At 34.9% G+C, this 26,322-nt stretch overlaps 1 protein-coding gene across 1 annotated transcript in view; it reads left to right on the forward strand.

The window, feature by feature from the left end:
• The window catches only part of KCNH8 (potassium voltage-gated channel subfamily H member 8), a 177,177-nt gene that overhangs the window by 70,054 nt on the left and 80,801 nt on the right, over positions 1-26,322 (forward strand). The window contains exons 3-5 of the mRNA XM_071429316.1: positions 1,007-1,138; positions 15,927-16,054; positions 18,190-18,430. Of these exons, the coding sequence (XP_071285417.1) occupies positions 1,007-1,138; positions 15,927-16,054; positions 18,190-18,430 (501 nt within the window). The remainder of the gene's footprint in view (positions 1-1,006; positions 1,139-15,926; positions 16,055-18,189; positions 18,431-26,322) is intronic.

Raw genomic sequence — 26,322 nt, forward strand, 5'->3', positions numbered from 1 at the left:
GACTTTTGTTTGTAAATGAACACTAAAAATAGGACGTTGTGAAGCAGCAGATTGTGGAAGCATAAAGATGTACAGAAATTTTAAACTCTCTAGTAACACTTATATCTCTTATAAATAATATTTGTGGGCTGATGGTGGGTGGAAGTAGTTAGCATTGCTATCTAAAACCTGAAAGAGACAAAAGTCTGGTCCTGGGCTGAGTTACCCCAGAATGGATGGGAGTGGGATCTAGGATGCTTGCATCCTGGCATTAAATATTTTCTTCTTCCAAGTGGTATTGATAGAAAACTTATGAATTGTTTCATTGGAATTGAACAACATATCTTTGCAAAGAGTAAGAATTTATTATAAACTGCATCATTATGTAGCAGGTGTGGACAGAGAAAAGTTGACAATAATTAAAAACATTGTCAAACTCAGTTTTGCCCAAATTCAGTCTTAAAAAAGTGAATATTATGACAGTAAAGCTGATATTAATTTTAGAGATGATGTGTGGTATATATTTCACTGTCTATGCAACGAGTTTGTGTCTATTCTAAGTCTGATATCTGATTAAATTAAATGTCTTTGTATTAGTGAAATGATGCTCTGACTAGCAGGTCTTCTGTCAAGAAGTTTTAATGAGTATCAAGTCAGATGATTAAGGTAGAATGATTCTATAGCAGACATGAATTCTTCAGATGCCAAGTTAACAAAGAAAAAGCTATTCCAGGAAATAAGCAACATCAGTGTAGAGTTCAAAGGAAAGCATGGTTTCAGAGGAGTAAGCAGCTTCATTAAACACTATTAATGATCCCTGTAGATAAATTTTGCATTTAAATTAATGTCTTGTGTCTGGAGAAAGCAGTATTACAGAGCTTCAACCAGTGATGCAAAGTGACTTACAGGAGCTGAACATCTGTGATTCCGTGACTACTGACCTCCTAAATAAGCAGTTCACTCTTTTTCCCCCCTCTCTCTGCTAAAAGACAGCTGTTTGAATTAAATTCATTCTTTATCCTTGCAGGGTCTTCATTCTGGTGCTTACTGGATATTGTTCCTATAAAGAATGAAAAAGGAGATGTCGTACTCTTTCTGGCCTCTTTCAAAGACATAACAGACACAAAAGCGAAGATTGCCGCAGAAGACAAAAAGGAAGGTTTGTGAGAATTGCAAAAAAAATGATAAGAACCAACATTTATATGTTTTTAAGAATTACACCTGCATGAGCATCCTCTCACATATACGCTATTCAATATAGACCTCCTAGTTTTTTCCAAAGAAGAAATTAATGTATGTCATGGAATGATAAATAATCTGTTTGGGTTTTTTATTATTTACATACTGCTGCAGGTTCTGTAAACATAGAATTTAGGAGACAGAGTATTTTTTCCTAAAAATTAAAATTACTTTTATGTACCATGATTTAATGCATTTACTTTCTGGATTTACAGAAGTATATTTTGGTATTTTGGAGAAGATTTGGACCTTTACAAAAGTTCCATCTATGAATCTGATTTCAGCATGGCTGAGAGTAAATGAATGTGTTTTTTCATTTTTTCCAATAAGCAGAATTTCAAAGAGCTTTAGAAATTATTTTGCCTATTGGTAAGCATATATTTTCTTGTGTCATCTCATTTTCATTACACTTTAAGTTGTAAGACTTATTATATCATCAGAATTATCCAATAGTATAAGAAATAATTTCTCTCTTTTGTTTGCTTCTGAAAGGAAGCACTGCAAAGATTCTGTTTCATGAATTTGGAAAATTGTCTTATGGTAATGGCTCACAACTGCCATAAAATAATTTTGACTGTATAGTGTAAATAAGGTTTGCTAAATTTTGGTAACACAAAACAAAATCAGTGTAGGGGAATGAAGGTTATGCTGTGAGCAGTGAGTTGTACATCAAAGGCAGTGAACTTATTCTAAACTTGTATTTTATAAAGGTATAGTGGACCAAGTCTTTAGTTTTGTAATTTTTCAGTCTCTAAGGAACTGCTTAGAAAGAGTTCATCTGTAGACACCAAGAGTGGGTCTCAGAATTCTTTAAAACACCATTGGTGTTGAATTTTCCAACCTGGTACTACTCTGGGACCTATTTAAGTTTTTCATCCCGTGATAGCCATTGATCTCTGCATAAGTCAAAAACTACATAGCTACGGCCCTTAGAACACATTTACTCCTCATGGATTTTTTAAAGTAGGGGAACAATTATTATTAAACATTTTTAGGTTTTAAATGTTCATTTATCACCAAAAAAGTTATATTTCAGTTACAGAGGTGTGTGATTCAGTATTCTATTATGAAATTTTAGTACTTTAAACTGTAAAATATTATGCTTTCTTGTGCTGATTAATACTTATGCTTACTATGTCTGCCACTTGTGTATGTTTGGACAAATAATTTCACCTTTTACGTTATTTTCAAGCTCTGAATATTAGAAGGTTTTCTGGGGGAGGAATTTTTCATCCTTCACTTTTTGCAATGAATATATTTGAAAGTTTCAAAGCTGGAAGACTGAAAAATGGTTTTGAAGTAGTAAACAAGTACATTTTACTGCTTTTCCTTACATTCAATTTCATCCAATTGCTATCCCTTGAAGTAAAAAAATAAAAGTATGAAAAGTATTTTATCTTGTTTCTCCTTAAGCCTCTGAAAAGCTTACTCTTATCAAAGTTTTAGGAAAGTAATTTCTTAAAACCTGATACATGGAACTATGTTGGAGAGAGATTGTCAGAACAGCACAGAACATGTGCTCTAAAGGTTAATGGTTTACTTACAAGTGATGCAAATTTTCAGGATAGACTCAGTGAGAAATCACATTTAGTCCAGGGATGACTTGAAATAGGTATGTTGCTGATTACTTGCAAAATGACAGCTATTGTTTATCTGATAAACATTTTGTAGCTGCGTGCTTATTTTAGGATGGATTAAGATGGTCTTTGATGTGGTTTCATATCAAATTATATATCTAAGCAGATTTTAACTCCTGTTTCCTGTAGCATGTTTACAAATTAATACAAATCTGCTGAGTGCTGACACGGGAATGCACTTGTGCAGGGCTACACCACACCAGCAAATGCCCATTCAATTGCCACAAGAATAAATATGGACACTTGGCTTTCTTCCATGATGTATTTATTCCTTGGAGTATCATCCTGAAACTTGGTTGTTCTGTTGCTTCATAATAATTTTAAACCATGACAATCATTTTCTGTTATCAGCATCATGGAAGCAGAAAATAACACTTAGTGTGGGGCCTTGGCAATTATTGCATTTTATTAACTAGAATGAGAAAACAAACAGGATTTAACCATTTATTCAAATTTTCTTTTTAAGTTCAGCATTTTAATGTTGTGTATATCCACTTGAATACATAAAAATAAATGTAGAGGTATACCAGGTCTTTTTTAATAACATTGAAATTCTTCCTCTGCAGAGTGATTTACTAATCATCCAGGGGTGAATATCATCTCATTATTTTCAAAAAAGAATTCCCAGTACAATCTGTGCAACTCATTCAGTACCTGAAATTTCAGAATGTTTAACTTCTAGAAGTAATTGGTGCTTCTTTACTTAGACCACAATTACTATCAGGAATGTACGATGCAACTTGTATTAAAAAAAGCTTGAGTTTTTTGGGGTTTTTTTGGATGTATGAAAAAACCTTTTTAATGCTTACAGATTGATTTACTTTTTCAAAGATTACTGAATCTGCCCTTTCAAAAATCAAATAATTTTTAAACTTGTAGTTGAATTGCTTCAAGGTAATTGCCATCATGCACAGTTTTCTATTGCCTTTTTAGCATATCACTTGAGGTTAGACTGTGTATGGAAGGAGAACCTAGACAAAAACATTCTCAGTGTGAAAGTATCCTGCCCATGCAAGGCCCCTTTGGCAATGTTTTTGTTTCAGTTGCTCTCTTCTGTTTTCTGCCCAGAACTGACTACTGACTTTTATAATTTTATGGGTCATTATTAGTTATATTCCATCTCATTTTAATGTCTAAACTCCTTAGAAAACTTATCTAATAAAATCCTTCCGTGTTCCTTTTCTCTTTAATCTGCCCCTTTGACATCCCACCAGCACTTTGTGGTAGCACACTTTCACTGGTTGTGCTTCCAAAAGCCTTCTCCAGACCCCTATTTCCTCAGGTCTTTCCTACTTTTGATTTCACCTGTTTCTTCTGTAAAATCTTGTTCTCCTTGTACTTTTACAATGACACCTTCCTGAACTTTATCTTCTGATTTTATGGCCTCTTTCTTCTTGTGCATTGTGTATTTACTTTTGCAAATCTCGGGAGCCAATGCTGTCTGATTTTCTGCAGACGTTTTCTTATCAATTTTATCTCATCTGTTCACACAACGTCAGTTGCTCCATTGTGCCAATGTGCCTTGCAAAAGTCCACCTTTTTACCTTATTTTCTTTTACCCAGCCCAAATGTCAGATGTCGTCTGTGACCTTTTCTTTTGAATGTGTCATTCTAAATACAAATTTAACAGGGTTTTCTCCTGCTTTTCTTCTCTCTATAAAAGTTTCCAGTGAAAAGAGTTGTATCAACCAATGGGAGAAGCAGACTTTGTTCTAAGACTTTCACATAAGAAAAATGGAAAAACACATGCCTGAGAAGTTTGACAGTCTTTAAGAGCTCCTGTGAAAGTCAGCAACTTTCACACTTTGGTTTGGTTTGGGTTTGGTTTTTAAGTCAATTTGACGATATCCTTAAAGGCTTCAGTTTTTCAGTTTTGCTAATTTGCCTTCAACAATACATGTTTGCCCTACCTGTAAGTTTACTGTAGAAATATGCTCTGCTTTCCAGCTGCTTAATAATATCTGTAATCATTTTGCTGTTGAAAAGCAACTTGCCACCTTTTTTTCCTAAAATTGTGCACTTTAAGCAAATTGATGGTCTTTTCAATATACAGGAAATGGTTTGTTTGCTTTTTTTTAATAAACTGTTTCTTAAGTGGATTTATGGAATTTTATTTTAACATCCTAACTTACAATGAGCTACTTTTTGGTTTGAAGTTCCATTGTCCTTTTGGAGGAAAAGTGATTAAACTGAAAATTCTATTCTCCAAATCTGGACTCTAGTGAAACATAACTGGGTCAGTGCTTCTTCATTTCTGCATATTGCACTAGAACATATGCAGGAATTTAGTGGAAATACAGGAATCCAAGTAGGAAAATAGGAAATTAAATTATTCTGTGACTATTTTTAGACCTCAAATCTGTGTGCTAACCTGGAATAATTTAGATTACATAGATGCAGGGTTCCACTGCTAGAGTCACTGCTAAAATTCCTCTGATTAATTTGACTCATTTCACAAAGATATTGGTAATCTATTTGCTTTTGTTTTGTTTTGTTTTGTTTTTTATTATGAAAAAATTAAACTCTTTGTTTGAAAGCAATTATTTTAGGAGAGATTTTCTCAACTTTATTCCAGAATTATTATATAAATGTGTGTAATATATAGTAACAACAGAACCCCACAATATTTGAGGTGGGAATGTCTGGAGATTATATAGTACAATGTCCCCTTCTCAAAGCAGGGTCAGATTGAATGGATTGCCCAGGAACACATGCAGATATGTGCTCAATAGCATGAAGGATAGAAACTCCACAACTTATCTGGGCAGTGTTTGACTCTCCACAAAGCAAAAAAAAAAAAAAAAAAAGCTTTTTCTTAAACAGAATTTCATGTTTTAGGTTGGTCTGCCTGTTGGTAAAGACGCCTTCACTCTTGAAATAATGTGAATTAAAAGTTGGACTACACCTTCTGCCACAACAGATTAAACTAAGCTGCATGTTATGGTTCAACTGTCTGGCTTTTTCTGGCTTCTTAGTAATCCTTACGTCCATATGAACTTCTGAGGAGACAGATTTATTTTGATTATGCATCATTTGTTGGAGGGAGGAGTTAGAGTTCTATTCAGCGTGCCAGAAGTGAAATACCATGTGCCAAACATTCTACATTCCAGATTTTTTATGTTGAAAATGTCTATTTGGAGCAGTGCTGGTCTCTTGTAAGAAATTCTGCAATGTGCACTTTGATTTATTCTGCTTAATTACTGTCTCAGCTACTTCATGATTGCTCAAGCTACTGCAGGGAATATTCAGGAGACAATTTTTCATTTTAAAGCTTCTTATGCCTGTCAGGAGGCAGTATGTTGGGATGGGGAACACAACCATACAGTCACCTAGACTTACAATAACCAAAGCAGTTAAAATTGTTTCGGGATGCACAAGCACCATGCAGTTCAATCAATGGAGGAGATGGGATAGAAGCAGAGTTTTGCCCCAATATTCCCACTGCCCAAAGGAAGAACATATTGAGGAAACCTTTATTCTGCAATGACTCAGTTACATCCCCCCTAGAATGATTTTGCTCCTGGCTCACCATCAAAGTAAGAATGGTCTGAAACTCTTCTGCCATCATTAAAGAGAAACTCCTTTCCTCCTGGTCTGTGGACTATAGTTTAAATAATTAGGGGACAAAAATAGAGCTGCCTTTCTCTCCCTGTTCCTTCTGGCATTTGAGAGCATGTAGTTGCTCTCCCTCTCACCTTTTCACCTTCTTATCCAAGCAAATAAGTTTTATTTGAGCCTTGAATCTTTGGAGACATATCAATCTTTGTAGCTCTTGCTTTAGCCTTGCACCGAGTGTTAAATGCAAGTGGCAGTTCCATTCCAGCAGCTCCCAGAGAGGCACAGGGCATGTTCTGGAGCTGAGGGAAAAGTGTCCTTTGTGATATATATAGAATGTAAATGAGAAAAATGACAAGCACAGTCTGATTCTTGAGCAAATGCAGAGCAGCAGAATATTATGGGATATTCTGGAAGGTTGAGAAAATATATACATTAGCAACTAAAAAGTTCATACTCACCATTTCCTAGATAAATTTATGCCATTGCTTCCAGATTTTCCCTAGAAAACAAAGTTATCAAGGTGGGGGAGAAGGGAGAAGTTGTTTGTTTGGGTTTCTGTTTTGTTTTGTTTTGTTTTTCACTTTGCTGGCAGATTGTTGAAAAGTATCTTCAGACATTCCTTTTAAAGTTTGAAAACTCAGCCATGTAAGATAGAAAAGAAAAGCATGGAAAAAATGGGGAATATCTTCAGTATATATGTTGCTGAAGCACTTTTCAAAGTTGTGTGTGTGTGGTAGGTGATTTTTTAACGAGTCAGACAGTTTACAACTTTCTTATATAATTTACAATCTTTCTTATTTCTGTGGGAAAAAAAAATCTGAAAAGGGAGAAATATCGTTAAAGATTTTTACTGGCCTAGACACAGCCTGTTATCTTACATTTTATTAAGGGACCATGATGATTAGAAAGCATATTTCATGTGTAGTTTATGTTTAGAAACACATTTAGAAGGCCTTGGGCCATTTGCAAAATTTAACCGTAATTACAGTTATAGGGCATGGAGTTCATGCTGCAGCTCCTCAGAGCAATTCTGAGGTCCTGTAAAGACACAGCAGGTAAGATCTCTTACAGATGGATTTACAACTATCCCTCCTAAATTTTGTACTTATAATTGTAAAACAGGCTGGGCTTAGGGCCAGTCACTCTGAGAGTCTGAGCATATAATTCCTTGAGGGATAATCAGAGATACTTTCTGGGTCTTCAAATGACCACATGGAACATATACACAGACATCATAGGATTTTGAACTTATATATTTCTTAAGTTAAAAACTATTATTTAAAAAATCTATTCGCCCTCCCCCTGCTGTTTTAACGCAGGGCAAGTTACATTGATCACTAAACATTTTTATGGGGGACTTATCTGATTCTATATTTTTCAAAAATCTATTAAGTCTTCGTTCTCAAAAGACATGCTTTCATTACAAGATAGAAAATTTTCAGGTACATGTTACTATTTTCACTTGAGTAAACAAGGTGTACTTTAAAATCATCATCATCTGTGCAAATTATTTTTAATTATTTTTGCAATTAATGACTTTGAAATTATTATAATCTTTTTCTGAATATAAAAAAGGAGGAAAAAATATCAATAGATTAAATACATGATTAAATTTTATGGAATTAAAGGAAAAGAGAAAACCCTCGGGTTCCATGATTGTGTCCTTAAATATTACACACCTGCAGAGGAAGAGATATTAACACTTGCTGAAGAGAATGAGAAGTTTCTTGGTGACTTAAATAGTTGGCATTATTTCAGTTCTAGGGGTTCTTGAAAAATATTTCAAATATTCTCTTTATTATTCCAGTTACATTTTTGTTCATAATGATATATGAGCATATCATTGTCCCATGAGCTTTGTGGGAATTTTCTGGGGGAAATGCAAACTATTCCTGGAAAAAAACAGTCACTAAAAACAGCTGGAAGTGAGTGGTGACCCAGCTGTAAATCCAACACTACATTTTATTCTGTAAGAACTGACCACTCACTTCAGTTGAATCAATAGACATGTCTCAAATTTGATGACATAATAAAAATGACAATTTTACAATTTGTGAGACAATTTTATAGTAGTAACAGTAGAAAGCTGGCAAATAAACTATTTTTACAGAATTATTAAATAGCTATTTTTGAGCTGGAATATTTTACTTCATTACAAAAGTTCTGTAACTCTTGGCAGTAGTATTAATAAATGAGAAAATAGTTTAAAGTAATTCACTTTCAGAGTTCTCTTCTTCTGAAACTCAGCCTATTGGAATCAGTTGAAAAAAGTTATGTCTTTTGCAATTTTTTTTCCCTAATTATTTTTATGATTTTTATAAGATAGACCCAAATACTGGCATCTAAAAAGGACAATTTGTTTACTTATTTAGTTGTATACTACCATCAACCACCAAAATGGAAGAGGAGAAATAATCTTTCTTTTGGCTTTGTGTGTCTCTTTCCTCACACCTCTTTTTTTTCTTCACAGTGGAAGAATCAGCAGACCAAAATGTGGTTAAGGATTTTTATCTCATAAGCTGTTTGAAGGTCTTTCTAATTCATAAAAACATTAATAGGAATGTATCAAATTGCTTCTTTTCTCTTTCTGTTCAAAGTGAATTTTCTCTGAAGGCATAATACTAAAATTATGATAATCATACCGTTGATTCTGTGTAAAATTTGCCCCTTTAAAAAATGTTCTGTAATAATGTTTACAGAGTATAGCTGGTATGTGTGTTAGGTACATCTTCTTATTGAATCAATTAATCAGTTAACAGAATTTAAAAAGCAGCTAGAAGCTAGCCTGGATCCACCATACAGTGAAGAGTTTTGTGAATTGTTGATTGTTGTTGACAGTGAGAATGTGTCATACAACCAACAGAACTCCTGCAGCCTCTTGCCCATGGTAGTGCTTTTATTCTGTCATTAACACCAAAGACTTTTATCAGTTTTCTATTTATTGGTAACTGCTGGTTTGCTGTCCCCTGAATAATAACTGAAAGTTTTTCCAGATTTTTTTAAAGCCTAGAAAAAAATTAAACCAGCTTTCCATATAATCTGGTTTTAGAGGGTTTTTTGTGTTCATTCAGAGTTGCTTTACACCAGTTGTGTCCTTCAGAATTTCCTTGGTGGTTTGCTTTTCTTGAGGACTGCCTATGAAATGTGTTTTGCGTCAAGCTGTATATGTATGTAAAACCATTGTGTTTCCTGTAGACATCATTGTATATATTTTATTGCACATGGGTTATTCGTGGTGGCCTATTTAAAGATCACACTTTCTGTTGTGGTATTCCTTACCTTATGATGCTAGTGGTGAGGGTTTCCCAAGACATGTGCTAAAAGGACAAAAAGAACTTTATTGCATTTCTTACAGGAAGCCTTTTATAAATAGAGTTGTAAGATGAATAAATGATGGACAAATTCTTTAGCAAATTCTTTCACTGAACCCAGGTTCAAAAGGGAACAATTCAGTTCTTGTAAGATATTCCAGGTAAAAACATCTCTGTGTGACTGGGCTGTGTGGTTGTGACAGCATAAAGATATACCCGGGAAAGGTAACGGGGGAGGTTTATTTCCCTGCCTGATTTCAGAATAGAGCAGCAGGAGAGATCACACAGGTGAAACAATATACCACTGTGTTTTGAGCAGAGAAGAGTCCAACCAGCATTAAAAATCACAGCATTAACCTGGTTACTATGCATGTTCACAGTGTTCCTTCCAGTGTGTGCATGGAGCAGCATCATGGATTTCTTCAAGTCTGTCTGTATCTGGATACCTTTTGGCAATGGAGTCCATTTGTCCTGTTCTACTCTGTTGTTGGTGTTACTGTTCAAATCTAGTTTACACACTCAAAATGATGCTATTTCTATGATAAATTTTCTTAATAGGATTTGGCATTACTTGCTGTTTCATCTCATGATTGACTTCAATTTTGTAAACAATGAAATAAATGAAAAGTTCTTATCTACTATGCCAACTTACCTAGTCCTTTGAGTAAAATGCTAGTAAAATAAAAATGTTATCTTTTTATTCCTCATACTGCTGGCTTAGCTCTCAAAATAGCTAAAATGAAGCAATCTCATTATTTTATGGAATATATTTATAAAGGTGTACACCACACTGCTAAAGAAACCTAAAATTTAGAATTTTCATGGAGAACACCCACTATAGAGTCCATGTAAATCTGGAACTCACTGTTTTTCTTCAGGACTCTTTGAGCAAAGTATTTAAAGAGAACTATGTCTATACTACTTTTCCTAGTTTTGTCAGTCAGGGTTACACATCATGACTTGAGATGGTCACATTTTCACTCTTTGAAGAGGATAGTCAATGTGCTTGAATCAATCTTACCCTAAGCCTAACAGCCCCACCTGCCAAGCAAACAGGGCAGCTGTAGCAATCAAATAGTTGGGGCTGGAATATAATTTGGGCATGGAGCTAAAATTCTTGTGAAAGTAGAAAAAAGCAGCAAAGAGTCATGGTGCTGTCCCTAGTGGTGAACTTGTCTTTCCTTGGCCACTGGACTGCAGAAATACTGCTTAGAGATGCAGGTCTGCAGCTTCACAGCCTTTAGGATAACTCTGTCACACTAGTTGTTGGTAGAAATACCATCTCTGAATAAAGTTACTGCATTGTGCATGTGCTTCCATAACTACACTCCCAGGCTACTTTACATCACCCCTCTATTTCATTCCCATACTACCAGGATATTGTGTTCTGGGATAAATTTGAGAGGTGTAGGTTGCTTTTATTCATTTTCCATGTTTTAGGTAAACACAGGCAAATCTCTTGGATTTTCCTGTGTCATATGAATGAAATGCAAGATCTTAATTTTCTATTTTATGTCCATGCACGCTTGTATTGAAAATTTTCAGTACAAAATCATGGGTTATGATCCATGATCAGATTGGGAGATGTTTCCATACAAGAGTACGTTTGGTATGTATCACACCAGAGGGAACTGTAGGTAGTGGTTTTAATTAATGCATGAATGAGAAAAAGGAAAGCAGTTCTTTCGAAGGGATGCAAGTGAATTCTATGAAGAATGAGGAAAAACTACCAAGGCTGAAACTTTTTTCTAAATAAAGTGCAAAATTTCTGGCCAAAGCAGGTTAGTTCATTTTGGTATTTGGAAAAAAATACATTTCATGGTCTCTCATGCCACAGGTTGTCTGCTATGGAGTGAGCATAGTGCTTCTGGGTCATATCAGGGTTATTCAGTCTTCACTAAGAGAGTGGGGAGGCACTGGAACAGCTGAGAACTGGAACAGAGAAGTGGTGAATGTACCATTCCTGCAAGTGTCCAAGGGCAGGTTTGATGGAGCTTTGAGCAACCAGGAGGTGTCCCTGCCCGTGGCAGGAAGGTGGGAACTAGGTGATCTTGAAGGTCTCTTCCAACCCAAACCATTCCATGATTCTATGATTCTATCAATGTGTCAGACTTTACTTGGAGAACGAGATCATTATAAATCATAAAGAATTCTGGACTCTATCTAATGCTATGCTCAGACTATTCTGATTTTAGGAAATAATTCTTCACCAAAAGTGTTATCAAGCTTGGAACAGGCTGCCTAGGGAAGTGGTTGAGTCACCACACCTGAAAGTATTTGAGAGATGCATCAGAGTGGCACTTGGGGTCATGGTTTAGTGGTGGAGTTCACAATTAGTGATTGTGAATTGATGATCCTAAGGATCTTTCCAACCTAAATTATTCTAGGATTCAATGAACTGCTTAGAAGGAGAGCAGACATACATTTAGTGTCAATTTAGTCAGTAAAACTGACTTTCCAGTTCTTCTGCACTGCTAGGGCAGCACATACCTATGAAAGCTTGTGAAAAGTTGTCAGGGTTTATATTTCTGATTTATACCTAAGAAGTGGATCTTTTGTTTTTTTCCAAAGGGACAAGAAAAGAGTTATGCCTCCTCTTTCTATTAACCTTAAATGGATGATTGAAGCCTCAAGTTCTTATAAAAATACAAGAAAAGACAAGCGTTACAAAGACATTTGTGTCTGGATGTGCTTTCTTTTGCTGCAATCTTCTCTCACAAGATTGTAAGAAGTCTCAAACTGTTAGGAGGCTAATGTTAAGCTTAGCAAAGAGGTGTTCTGTTATTTTCTTTTCTTAGAAAATATTCTGTTATTGTCGTGTCTGATGGTTGTAGCACTATATCTATGTTCATTTGAAAGAGCAACCAAAAGGACAGCATTAAGAGTTAAAAAATGTATTACTACTTTTCTGATAAAGGGCAGATAAGACTAAATTGCAAGCATCCTTTTTAAGAGCTATCTTGGTGGGGGGGGTTACCATTACACAGGAAGGGCTGTGTCAAAGCACCAGGAAATAGATCCCAAAATCTGGGATTTTTCTAGAACAAGATTTCTCACTGTTTTTGAGGAGATGAGAAATCCTTTTGATTTTAAGCACGGGGCAAAAATAAGCCAGTTTTATTAAAGTGACTTTTTGTTTATCCTTTATTTTATTCTTGGATCTTTTTTTCTAAGATCAGCCATGGAAAAAAATAAAAAATCAAGTCTGTCAGGCACCTAAATTTTCAAAGAATCATAGAGAAACAGATGGAAGTTTATAAAAAATGAGCGGTCTCTTCCAGAATAGCGAGCTGTAAACTGAGTATGACAAGAAAAGAGAGAAGTTACAGAAAATCATCACACACATGTAGATACACACCTGAGCAATGTAGTTTGCCAAGGCTCAGGATTGATTTCTTTCCTGAAGGCATTGGGAGACCAGAAAGCAAGAGAATTCACAAATGTCATTCACTTGTTTATAAGCTACTGACATGTGCTCTGATGGCGTCTTATGTTTACAATAAATTAATTCTTTTTAACTTCTAATAACAATTACAAAACCTTTTTTGCCACTTCTGGTTAGTAAGAAAATTGCTACTCCATAATTAATGCGATGCTTTCCTTATTGATGTATGCTTTTCTGTCTCTAGGAGTTGAGTGACCCCCAATATTAACAAAGAGTTAATTAATCCTTTGCTTATAGTGTAATCAGCATGTGATGGAAGTCACTTGCTGTGAAAATATGCAATTGGTATGATTTTAAGTGCCATATCAAGTCCCACAGCCTGAGCAGGTTAGTGAGTATGACATCCTTAGTGACTGAAACTCTGAACCTAGGTAGGAGAGAGGGAATCTTTGTAAAGCCAAAAATTACCAGGCTGCTGGCACATAAAATTTAAAACCTTACAAGGACCAAGTCCTCATTTAAGGAGTGGATAGAGAGTGGAACTCTGTCACTAAATATATGGGGGAAAAGGAAACAGTAACTGAATATGCGTGCATTGACTGTTTCCATAGTCTCATGGCATTCTGGAAAGAGATGGAATTGTGGACAGCTTTCAGATCAGTGCTCAGCATAGGACAGAAAGGCACATCTGCGGTTAGGAGTTACAGAGAAAAAACCTGAAGGCAATATTACACCATTGTACCAGGCAAACGTGTATCCATGGCTTGAAAGCTTCATGATGTTCTGCACATAGCTACTGAAAGGATACGTTAAAAGAATAATTAAAAATGTCATGGGTGATCTAGCCAAAGTAAAGAGAAGACTTCCAAGATTGACCAGAGGTAGGGAGATCCACTTCCACATTGGAAGGCCTCATATTGCTGGGGATATTGAAAGAATTCAAGGAAACTCCACCTGAAGGTACCAGGCTTACCTTCTGAACACAGCTCGGTGTGGGTCTCACAAAAGATCACATCACCAAGGCTGTTTTATCTGCCAGCATGGACTGCCTTAGGCTCTATAGGCCTAGGACAAGGACAGGTATTAGATAGGGTACAGCTTGAGGATGAAGCCTGTAGCTAAAGCATCTCAAAAACATTGCTGACCAGAAGCTCAAGAAGAGTGCTTTCACAGCCTGCCTCCTAGCAGATCTGAAGCCTGTTTTATAGACTTCTTTTGGATGCAGTAGATTGAACCGGGTGGCCTCATACAACATGGCAGTTTAGGTTGAGAAAAGGAAAAAGAGAGGCATATAAATAAATTTAAAGAGAATTTCAAAATCATATGACAAAACCAGGCTGCTATAGCTGAACAGTTCTACAGTGGAGACCCAATTCAATTGACTTAAATTCATTTTTCCTCAGAGAAAGAGATAAGCATTTTGTTCTTACTCAGAAGTTAAGAAGACTCAAAATTTAGTTGTGTAAGTGGTTTGATGATTGAGAGATTATTAAAAAAAAAAAAAAAAACCATTACTTTATTTGGGTCTTTTCCAAAATAATGATTTTTTTGTTCTAGGTTTCTTCATTGTAGCTGATACCAATGTGTGTTGGAGATGGAAAAGTTTGAGGCTTCTCCATCTCCCCCCTTCAACTTTTGAGTAGTGGCTCGGCTTCGCAGTACAGAGATTTTCCCTTCTTGTTTTTTTCTTTTCTTTTTCTCCCTTCTCTTTACTGACAAGTTAAAAAAAAATCCTCAACTAGAGAGTGCTTTTGCATGAATTACATGAAAACTTTTTACTGAGAAGTTTGGAAAATTTTCCTTCCTACACATTTTGTTATGTATGGTTTTGTGCTGTTAAGCCAAAAATACATCAGTCTCCTATAATACAAATCTTTCTTGCTTCTCTAGGCAGGTTTCAAGATGTAGCTATTTTGCTTGCTTCTAAATTCTGGCTCTGCTAATTAGTTTTGTGTTTTGTTAATTTTTTCCCCCTTAATTTGTATGCATTCAATTGACTTTAATTAAACCTCCTTGACAGACGGCTTCTTCCTTTAGTCCCATAATTTCTTTTTTCTTAATCCTGACACATCACAAAAAGTCTGCTTTCATTTACTCTGGCATCAATTCACTGTAATTCCATCAGAGTGACTGGAATTACTTTGAATTTACTGCTTTATAAGCAAGAACAAAATTTGTTCCCATGATTGACAATTACAGACATTTGAATGGAGGTAAAAACCACAAACCTTTCCAAAATAATGTTCAGTCTTTACTCTTAATGGGTTTCATGTCACCAAGGAATATGTCATGTGATTTTGCCAGTGGCCATGTGGTGGGAAAAGGAATCTAAACACATGAATGTAAGAATTGGTTATTACTAATGAGCAAGCTTACAAATTAGCATATTCTGACATAATGGAAGCCTAGTACAAGTCAGACTCTCTGTTTTTTAAAATTAAAAGGTATTTTTTTTCTTTCTGTGAAGTGAGAGAGAGAGTAGAATCACCTCAAGGATATTTTCAGTGGTTATATCTAGACATCCTTCCCTCTGGTCTGAAACAGTAGAAAGTACATTTATCTTATCTGTGAAATCAAATGTTGCAATTACTTGCTTCTGAGTTGTGTGAAGGCATTTGACAATTAAAACTTTACAGTGGTTTTTATTTGCCCTACAGGAGAGGGGAGGTTTGTTTCTTTGCTGCAAAAGATTAAGCAAAAGAAAAGGTGTGCATAATATTTACATTTCTACCAATGTCTGAAATGTCAGTAGTTCAGGTCCCAAAGGTTAAAGTGTTATTTCCTGATCTTTAATGCACTCTCACTTCTGTTCTGCAGAAAAATGGAAAGGAAGAGGAAGAGCAGGATCACATTTTGAGTCGGCACGCAGACGGAGTAGAGCTGTCCTTTATCACATCTCTGGACATCTACAAAGACGAGAGAAGAACAAATTAAAAATTAATAATGTAGGTGAAACTCTTTTCTTCCCCTACACCCCCCCAGAAAAAAAAAAAAAAGAAAAAGAATAACTTTTGCACTGACTTAAAAAAATCACTGAAGCATATTTCTGCCTACTGTGGTGTTTGCTACCATATAGCAAGATAGTGCATTTACTCATACTGTAAACAGACATTTAATGTCATGAAAACCACATTATAAAATTTCTCAGAACTTAGATTCCACAGGTTCTCAGAATTTTAGGTTCCAATTTACCTTGTCATCTCAATTATTACTATTTCCAAAAAAAAAAAAAAGAGAAAAAAAGAAAAAAAAGAGACTCAAGGTCCTCTAGCTGCAACTCTTAATGCTGTTAACCTCCAAAAGGTCACACATAATTTAGGCAAGTTTTCATGTGAATTTCTCCAACTTTATGCTGTGATATTTATCTTTTAATTTCCTAACCGAAGTAGTAATGTTTCTGTCTTCAAATTAATTCTGTATTCCCCCAGTAACTATAAATAATAAGTTCAATATAGCAGCAGAATGACTTCTAAAGAAATATTAATGAGAAAAAATAACTCTCCTGCTTTGTGCAGTACAAATTAAAAGTTAAAAAAGACTTGGTATAGATTAAGGGCATAAAAATACACAACTGCTATATATGTCATAGGGCATACAGCCACTTCCATTGAATTTAAATCTTAAGTGTTGAAAAAAGATGAAATATTGAAAAATTATTAAATTCTGTTAAAAGATACAAGTGTTTCATATTGAAGAAGCATAATAAAAGTCCGGCAAAATATGACCAGGTCTTCCAGGGATATTTTCATTGTATAGTAATATGATAATATTATTTAGGAACAGACTCTTAAATAGTGTTTGATGCCTTACCTGTACTGGCAAAATACCAGTGCAGATGTTATTTTACCATGTTAAAACATTTATTCTGAGACTAATTTACTAGCTTTAGTACATGGATTTTTGGAGCTATGAGTTGGAAATAATATGAGGAATGCTTTCTTTTCCATGATTAAAAAATGGGCTGACTCTAAGAACAGTGAGAATTCAACTGCTTAAATTCATTAATAAGAACGAAGATTAGAGAAGGCAATGACATCAGTATTTCAAAGGAAACACAAAGAGAAAGGCTGTGACGGACAAGGCAGGTGTAGTTAAGTCTACAGTCATGCAGGTTGTGTCTTTTTAATTTCATAGTGAATAACTTCAAGATCAGAAGTAATCTTAGCTTGCTGAATGCACAATATTGTTTTGGGAGGCTCTTTGTTACTGGAACAGCATTAACCAGGAGCACAGTAACAGTGAGCAAGAATTTTGTCAGAAATTAATGCAGGACAGGTCATGTCCTACATGCTGCTTTTTGGGTAGGGTAGGTGTTTTTTGTTAAAGCTATGAAAGGTGAAAACTAAGAATTTCTACAGTTAACACTGAAATATTGATTGCATAAAACAGTGGTAAAACACAGACTCAAGACAAAGCTAGTCTAATAAGAAAGGTAGTCAGTTCTGGAGCCATATTATGGTAGATTAATATTTTGATTTAGATCAGGAGTGCAATTTTAAAGAAAACCAAAAAGTTATTCCTACTAATTGTGCTTTCATTCACATGAACTGGATTTCTGCAGATGAAATTAAACCAGGAGAGGTGCTCCCAGTACTGGAGCTGTTCAGTTCCTAGGACCAGGCTAGAGATAGTCTGAAAGAACCTCCTCACAGCTCTGTGTAAGGGATGCTTTTTTCAATATCAGTTACTTCATTCCATATGTTCCTATTTAAAGTACTATGTCTTTGTGTATACAAAGATCTCATCTATCTATCCTGTAGAATAATATTGCTCTGCAGTGAGAATTAGTTCAACAGAAGAAGAAACAGTTTGCCAGATGCAGTCCCCTCTTACTCCATTTAATCTGTAATTTATTAGTCTTCTTTCTGCCTCAACATTCACAAAAGTTATTCCATGAACATCTGTATAAATGAATGTGAGGTCTAGGTTAGAAAAAAAGTAACATTTGTTCTTGCCTGCATATGTTATTATTATGTTTTTTTACAAAAACATCAACTACTTAAGGACTCCATTGCAAGAAATGCTTCTGTGTAATCAAATAATTGTTTTGTCTCATTTAACTTTTTTCTCTCTTTTTCAGAATGTTTTCGTAGATAAACCAGCATTTCCAGAATACAAAGTTTCAGATGCAAAAAAATCCAAATTCATATTGCTGCATTTTAGCACTTTTAAAGCTGGCTGGGACTGGCTTATTTTACTGGCAACGTTTTATGTTGCTGTGACTGTACCTTACAATGTTTCCTTTATTGGCCATGATGAGCTGTCTACAACTCGAAGCACAACTGTCAGTGACATTGCAGTGGAAATTCTCTTTATCATCGGTAAGATTTGTCTAGGGATTGTTGTTTGGGATCTCTTTTCTGACATTTAGGATTTTCACAGAATTAATAATATTTTAGAAAAGGAAATAATCGTCCCTTTCTTTTTTCTTTCTTAAAAAGAAAATCAATTTTAGCTGTATGTCTTGATATTTTATCTGAACTTTAGATCACACTTTTTTATTTTTTTTAACTTTAGATTGATTTGGGTAGTCCTGCTGTTACTCTAAAGGGACTTTTGATTTCAAGGAAGATTGAAACCCCTTGTTTCACCTTGGAGATGCCTCAAACCTTCCCAGTATAGGGATGTGCCCTAGAATTGCTACAGTTTTGTTCTCAATCTGTGGCTAATTTTTTTATTTCACACTTAGAAAAGTCATGGACTACAAGCTGAATAGATTTTTTTAAATATCAATGTAAAATTTAAACTCATACTACAATAACACACATGTATAATATCAAAATGCTATATTACTATATATACTATATTGCTGTATTATATGATAACTGGGATGGAATTTGAGAGGTTTGGTCATCTGATACATTCTCTAAACTTTTTATATCTGTGATCCATTTAATTCTTATATCTCTTAAGAATCAAAAAGGAGACAAGGTCATATCTAATAATGTCTTTGTACCAAAGAAATGTTTTGGGTTTTTTTTGGTGGTATATTTTTTCAATTTATTTCTGAAGATTGAAAAGAATCCCTGAATAGAGTCAAACAGATTTTTCCCCAAGATTTTACTGTTGTAATATCGCTCAGTGCTGTCACACTGACAAACTGGAGCTCAGATCTGTTGCTACTTGCAGGTGGAGAAGCTATCATTTCTAAGAAATAAACCAAGTTGGGGATGTCTTTCTTGAACATGAAAAGGGTTCAGATGGGTTCTGAGAGAGAAAGTGTCTTGTTTTGAAAGACAGGTGTCTGCTAATGAAGGCAGGAGCCTCTCTTGAAATGGGAAATGGAAACTCCCTCCCTCCGAATTATAATTTTGTAATTAAGGGGCTCTCAGGTAAAGATATGAGAGTAGGAAAAACTTTTATTTTTCCTATTTATTAGGAAAAATAAAAGGAAAAATAAAACTAAAAGTTAAAATGCAGTAATACAAAAAACAACATTGACAGAGTTAGAATATGAACTGACACCCTGTTGATCAGGGTGTTGGCAGCAGTCCCTTTAAACGGTGGCTTCAGTCCTCCTGGAGTGATAGGCATGGTTTTGTTGAAGCAGTGATCCTGTAGAAGGCTGTAATTTTCCTCTGATGGTCCATTGGTGGTGTAGATGGGCCTGGTCTTCCTCTGGAATCCAGTGGAAAAGGCTGACTGCGGTGTTCTAAATCTCAAATTATATCCAGGTAGGAATGCTTGGCTCCTCCCTCTGGGTGGAACTTCTCATAATGGGATGATGTAATTTCATCAGTCATGCAGTGAGACTCGATGGCCCGTTAACAGAAGACATCTGCCTGGAGGGAGGGTTGGTTGTGGAAGAGATTAAAAAAAAATCTCCCTCACTTGGTTCTGACAGATGGCAATAGAATACACACCCCTGGCCACATCTTGCATTTACAACCTAAGACAGAAAGAGAACAAAAAAACCAAGAAAATAATTTTCAGGTTTGAAGCTTCTTTCCATTTTAATCTTCCTTATTTTTTTGTGAAAAAATACAGCTTAGCTCAAACATTAAAAGCAACATTACAATCTTCTCCAGAACTAAAGAAAATTGAAACACCATAAACACTTAAAAATAACTGAGGATATTTTCTTATAAAATTTTTGAAAAGTTTATTCCTTTTCTCTGTCAGCTTTATTGTAGACAGTAAGACTGGTAGGCGATATGGCTGATGGAAGAATCAGATATTGTGATGAATAAATATTTGTTTCCTCCTTTGGTCATTGTTTTGTCATTAGACTTAAGGTCTAAATGTCTATTTTATGTTCACTATTAGATCTTGGTGGACTCTTTCACATTAATTCAAACAATTCACATTCAAAGATTCTCAAGCACTGCAGTAAGAAGCTTGCATTCTGCAATGCCGATCATCAAGGATCATCCTTGATGTCTTGTGTAAAAAGAGTGAGGTTGTGACTCTTATCAGTCACAGGTTAATGTAACTTTAAGAATACTAAATCAAATAGACCCACTGATGTACCTGGGTGACTATACAAAACGAGTAGACTCAGGATTATAATATTTTGATAATGATATAAATAACTGATTTGTGTTATAAATGTGTTTATTTGAATATAAGCACAAGAGAGTATAATCTTTATCTAACTGATTTATCTGATGTAGTATTCATTCAAAACATGAAAGATGGTGAAATGCTCAGTGTTACTTTTCTGGTTATATATTTTGCTGGAAATATGGAGTCTTTCTATCAGTAAGTCAAAAGCAAAGACCAATAGAATGGCTGAGTAAGAAAAAATAAAGCAAAGAAGATTTTCTGTAAATTTTACTTCATATTTTCTAGTTAGATTTTTAGGTCTGTATCTGTAGTCCGGGAAATCACATTATGGCTGTAACTAGATGCATTCAAAGAAATGTGCATAGAGCACTAGAAGAGACTTTGATTAATCATGTTACTGGTAACCAGAAACACTGTACTGTAGGATACCGATATTCCTCCCCCAGAGTTTGAATAACAGCTCAATTTTCCCCAGAATAATTTTCTTTTTCTAGAGTTATTATCTGATTTAAATCTCCAGCTCTGAGGAAAGGTTTATGGAGTATTTTCAGGACATTGTAATACTGCATTTAAATCCCTGCAGTGAATTTAAAGAAAATAGTATGTTTATGATCATCTCTCAAAGGTCCCTTGTCTGTTAAAATGTTGAATTAATGTGTCTCAGAACACGTATAACTCTATTGAAAGTAGTAAGATTGACAACATACTTAAATTTAAGCATAAGTTTCCAGGCATCTGTTACATCTTTGATGGATTATCTATGTGCTCTGAGAAATGTCAATGAGAAATGTTGAGAGAAATTCTTCTTATGATGCTGCTGCCACAGAAATGCAGTGGGGAGATCTGTCTGATATAGGATTTTCAGCTGTATTACAGCTTTGTAGTCATGGATTGAGGTATCACAAAATAGTCATGGATTGAAGAAATAGAGTCTATCTACTTTGATTTTATTCATATTTGTGAGAAGATGGAGCAATATCCCTTTTATGAGCATGGTTTGCATAAGCACTCATTTGGACTTGACAAGGTCTTGGTTTTTAGCTGTGTTACCCAAGACTGAGTATATTCTTGGGCATATGGTGTGACTCCCGGGGATGGTTCTGTGGATGGCCAGGAACTGGACCTGATGATCCTGGCGGGTCCTTCCAACTCAGCTTAATCTGTGTTTCTGTTATGTGTGTCAGCCTGTGCTTAAGCATGATAAAAATACATATGAAAGTGTTCTTCTGACTTGGGGTGATACAAGTAAGAGCATTGATATGAATTAAACTATTTATGAGAAAAGCATCTAACTAGAGGTGTAACTGCTTTAGCCTTTAAAGTTCTCTAAAACACAGACAGAGATAAACAATAATAACAGCCCATTTTGTGACATTGTCAGGGAAGAGGATGAAGGGAGAACATAATTAGGGCTTCTCATATGAAACTACATTTTTCACTTGATGTTTCCTGTGATAACTTGTGTGATGTTGTATTTGAGTGTACTTCCATTATCTGTTTCCCTTTGTTGTGTGCAAACCTTCTCTAACATTCTCCTGTAAATAAATCTTTTGCTTCCTCCAACCAATGATAAAGTAGAATTAGTTTAATTTCAGGATTTCTATGTTGTCTTATGTATTCAAAAAACATAAAGAGGTGCAGAAAAGAAATCTTGTTAGCTTTAGTGTATTTTAAAATCTCATTAAAAATAGCCTAAGAAGTATTTTATCTGGTGAGGGCTATTTCTTGCTTTATTGCACTATTTTCTTCAAAGTTTATGCTCCTGTATTTGCATAGACAGTAGCTGAGTTTTTCATTTCTAGATAGGTATGTCTGGGAGCCTGGAATAGCAATACTTCTAAGAAGCATAATGGATCTTGGTTACTTTTCAATAATATTTTTTAAGTTTTCTGTCTTCTGGGGAAAAAAAGGCAGGAGAACATCTCACCAAGTTCATTCAATTTAATTAATAATAACCTTCCAATTGTTTAATGTTTCTCTTCCATAAATATCCAGTGCAGTGTTTTTAATTTCTGCAACAGTTTCATTCCAGTTTTCAGATATTGCCTTTCTTTATCCATTTTGTTTGTTTTTAAATTTATTGAACATCTTGATTGAAGAAAGCAATAATATCTGAAAAATTATCAGTACTTTATTGTCTACTCACAGGACTATTTGAATAGGAGACCTTCAAAAGGAGTTGAGATCAGTGCAATGGTTCAGTGAAAATATGCATAGGCTTTCTGGGTAATGGTAATGCATTATTTGTTGAATAAGAATAAAATGGTTTGAGTATTTTGTATCTAAGGTGGAATAACTATAGAGAGAAGAATAACTATAGAGAGAAGAGCTCAATTTTCTATTTGTGGATCATTTAGTTTGTAGTGGAGACAAACACTGGATACTAATTATGGCTATAAAATTATACTTTTTATGAACAGTCTGGAGAGTTATTCTAAGTGATTTCCTGCAGTATATTACTTTGCCACCTGTGGGGGGAAAAAATCTATACCCATCCCTTCCTCCACTCTCCACACACAAACTGGCATCTCAAGACTTGATCTGTGGTTTACAATTTCAAGAGAAAAAATTGATTTACGCTAAGATTTCCTCTATTTGTATGTATATTTCTCTCTGTACCACTACATTTTATTTAACAAAGTGTTTTATCAGCAATTTATGTTTTCAAAGCACTATGTTTAACAGCGCTAAAGCTCTGATTTGCGTGGCATAACAATGTAGACTAAGGGGACTTGTGTGGCCATTACTATCTATCACAAATGTAAATGACTCAAAATCTTTCAAAAACTGTTTTAAACCATATGAAGTCCTTGAATCTCACATGTTTAATATGTAGAGACTTAAAACTATGGCATAAACCTTGTAGAAATTAATATAATCATTCATGACTTACACAGTAATTCAAGTATACATATTGTACTGAAAATAAGATGTTGAATGAAATTCATCGGAATAAGATAAGAAAGTATTAAATGCTATAAATTTTATTAGATCACTTTAAAATGGAAGGCTTGCTTTCTTTTTTCTCTCATCTTCTTATTCATTATTATAATGATTATAATTTCCTATCTTTGCAAGTGCACAGAAGGTCATTTCATCAACAATTTCTGTGTCTGGGGGACACATCTAAGAAAACTTCTGCATTTGAAAGGAAATAGCAGTGTCTTTAAATTTTGAAGGCGTGGTTTTAGTTTAAAATTCAGGAAAGGACCAAGGGAGTGGTTTGAAATTATCTCTGGGAATTTATTTCTAAGCAACAAATGGTCTCATCATGAATGCATATGAACAAAGCATGTAAACAGAGAGAGTCACATTGTTGATACACCTAATATTTGAAAGAGAAGGTCATAAGAAAATGTTCATGCTCTATGGATTGCCTAGTAATGTGAAAAAACAGTGCAAAATATTTATGCTGAAAAACAGTAGTAAGTTTCTTAAAACATCAAAGTCAGGTAGGCAAGACCACTATAATGTTAAAAATCTTTCCAATAACCTTCCTTGGATACTTGTAAGGACAAGAGATGCTTGTCTGCACACAAGATGCTGTTTCCAAGCACAAAAACATCAACCTCCACCTAAAGGAGAAAAGTGCAAGCCACAAGTGATTATTCCATGGAAGTATTTCTGTATCTTCAGGTAGATGCAGGTAAGTGTTATGGTAATGGAGGCACCCTGAAAATTCTACTTGTATTGCCTCTACTAACTCCTCTTTATTAGAGCTACAATCAGACAAAAGTTGTATTTTTCATTTACTATCCTGTACAACAGTGATAATACAATATTGTATTTTTCAATAAGATTAAAGTCTTTAAATCTTTTCTACGTAATCTAATCTAGGTAATTTCCATGGAAATTATTTGATGCTTAATAGTTTACCGCACTTTTTGTGAATTAGCATGTGGTCTTTTTTTCCCTATTTTTGGTATGATTTATGGCTATTATCTATGTAAATTGCTGTCAAACTGCATGGAGTAAGTCTGAGAAAAATATTTCAGGTTTTCCCTTGGAACTGGTCAAAAATTGGAAATGAATGAAGCAATTATGCCACTTCCCACTGAATATTTTACTTATTTGATCTCTGCTTTGTTTGCTGCAATATTTGTGTGAAGGAAAATCTGTTCATGAAATACCCAACACCCATGTTTTTACATAGGGTGAATTTAGTGAAAAGCTATATCATGTGATTGATGTTTCTCCACTCTTTGGAATTACTTTTTTCTGCTATATTTCTGCAGGTTCTATTTAGAAAATTGCCCATGAAGAAATTTTCACACTTCTGCAGTCACATCTACTAGCTTCTTTTCAAAGCAGAGCTAACAGTTCATTTTTCAGAAATATTTCAAGTCTTTTGCTTTTCTTTCAAGACTCCAAAGTCTTTCTTTGTAGAAAAGTCAATAAAAAATATTTTAGCTATTCAATATGTTCAGGGATTGAGTCTGTTTTCAAAAGATACAGCATAGTATATAAGAAAAAAAGTCTTTCCAGTTTAGTGTGCTATTATAATGGTCATGATATGTGATGATTTTCTGGTGTGTCAGCTACTATGGGACTGAGATTAGCTAATCACAGTTAGGCACCCTCATAGTCAAAGAAAGCCACTAAAAAGGACAAACCTCAAAGGCTAAAAATCAAAGAAGCAGGTAAAAGAAATGACCCCCCTCTCTTGACATTGGGCTGCTGATCATTCATGTCTACAGCAGCCAAAGTATGGAGTTTGATAGAACATATCATGTTAGTGCATTATATTACTGACCACGTCCTTCTGGAGGGAGTGACTTTTGTTATAAAAATACCCACTCAGAAGATGCCTTCAGATTTCTTTTTTTATATATACTAATGGGTAATTTACCCAAGAAAAACAGTATTTCCACTTGGATGTAACTTCAATATCACATTACTTTCCACTGTAAGAACAAATAGTAAGGAAGAGCAAATCAGACTGTCAGTTACAGATGAATTTTGGGAGTCAGTGCTACTGTGATCCATCACACCCAAAAATGAATTTTCTTCCATTAATATCACTGAAAATGTTGTTTACTTGACAAACTTGAATGATTCAAGGCTTAGAACATACATCATAGCACAGCCTTAGGACGGGGACTGTGCCACTCCTCATGTACTCCTCAGTGATAAGCAACTTGGTGTCAAATGGTAAATAAACTCTTCTCACTGGAGAAGTTTGCCTGGTAAAACAGCTCAGTGTATTCAATTGTGACTTTAACAGCAAAAACTCTGAATTATAGTTACTCCATGCTAGCAGAAATCTCTTATTCAGAAGTCCATCATGTTACATAATATCATGTGAATTGTGGTAAAGATTTTAAGAATTTGTAGTTTTTAACCATGTTCCTGCTGTTCATCTGAACTCTAGTCATCCAGCTAAAGCCACAAGACTTCTAAAAAAGAGCTGCTTTCAATGGAGGTGTAATGTGGCTCTTAAGTGTGTTTTTCAGATTCTGACTGCCCACACAAACTAAATGGGGTTGTTTGCACAATATTCTCAAGTGCTAGTGACCAGGAGAAAATTATATTTGGGGTTGCACCCAAAGGAAAATAGGAGGGAGAGGTATACTTGATAGCCATATTTTATGTTTTTAAATGTACAGTTGTTTAAGGATTAATTCTAATCTTTTTCCATAATTTTCTTGAATGATAGTGCTCCTCAATGAGATGATTTTTTTTTTCTGTTTAAGCAGTGGAAGAGAAC

This window comes from Agelaius tricolor, unplaced genomic scaffold (genome assembly GCF_023055355.1).
Source record: "Agelaius tricolor isolate 1412-34295 unplaced genomic scaffold, bAgeTri1.0.p SCAF_6, whole genome shotgun sequence".
In the NCBI taxonomy this organism is placed as follows: domain Eukaryota; kingdom Metazoa; phylum Chordata; class Aves; order Passeriformes; family Icteridae; genus Agelaius; species Agelaius tricolor.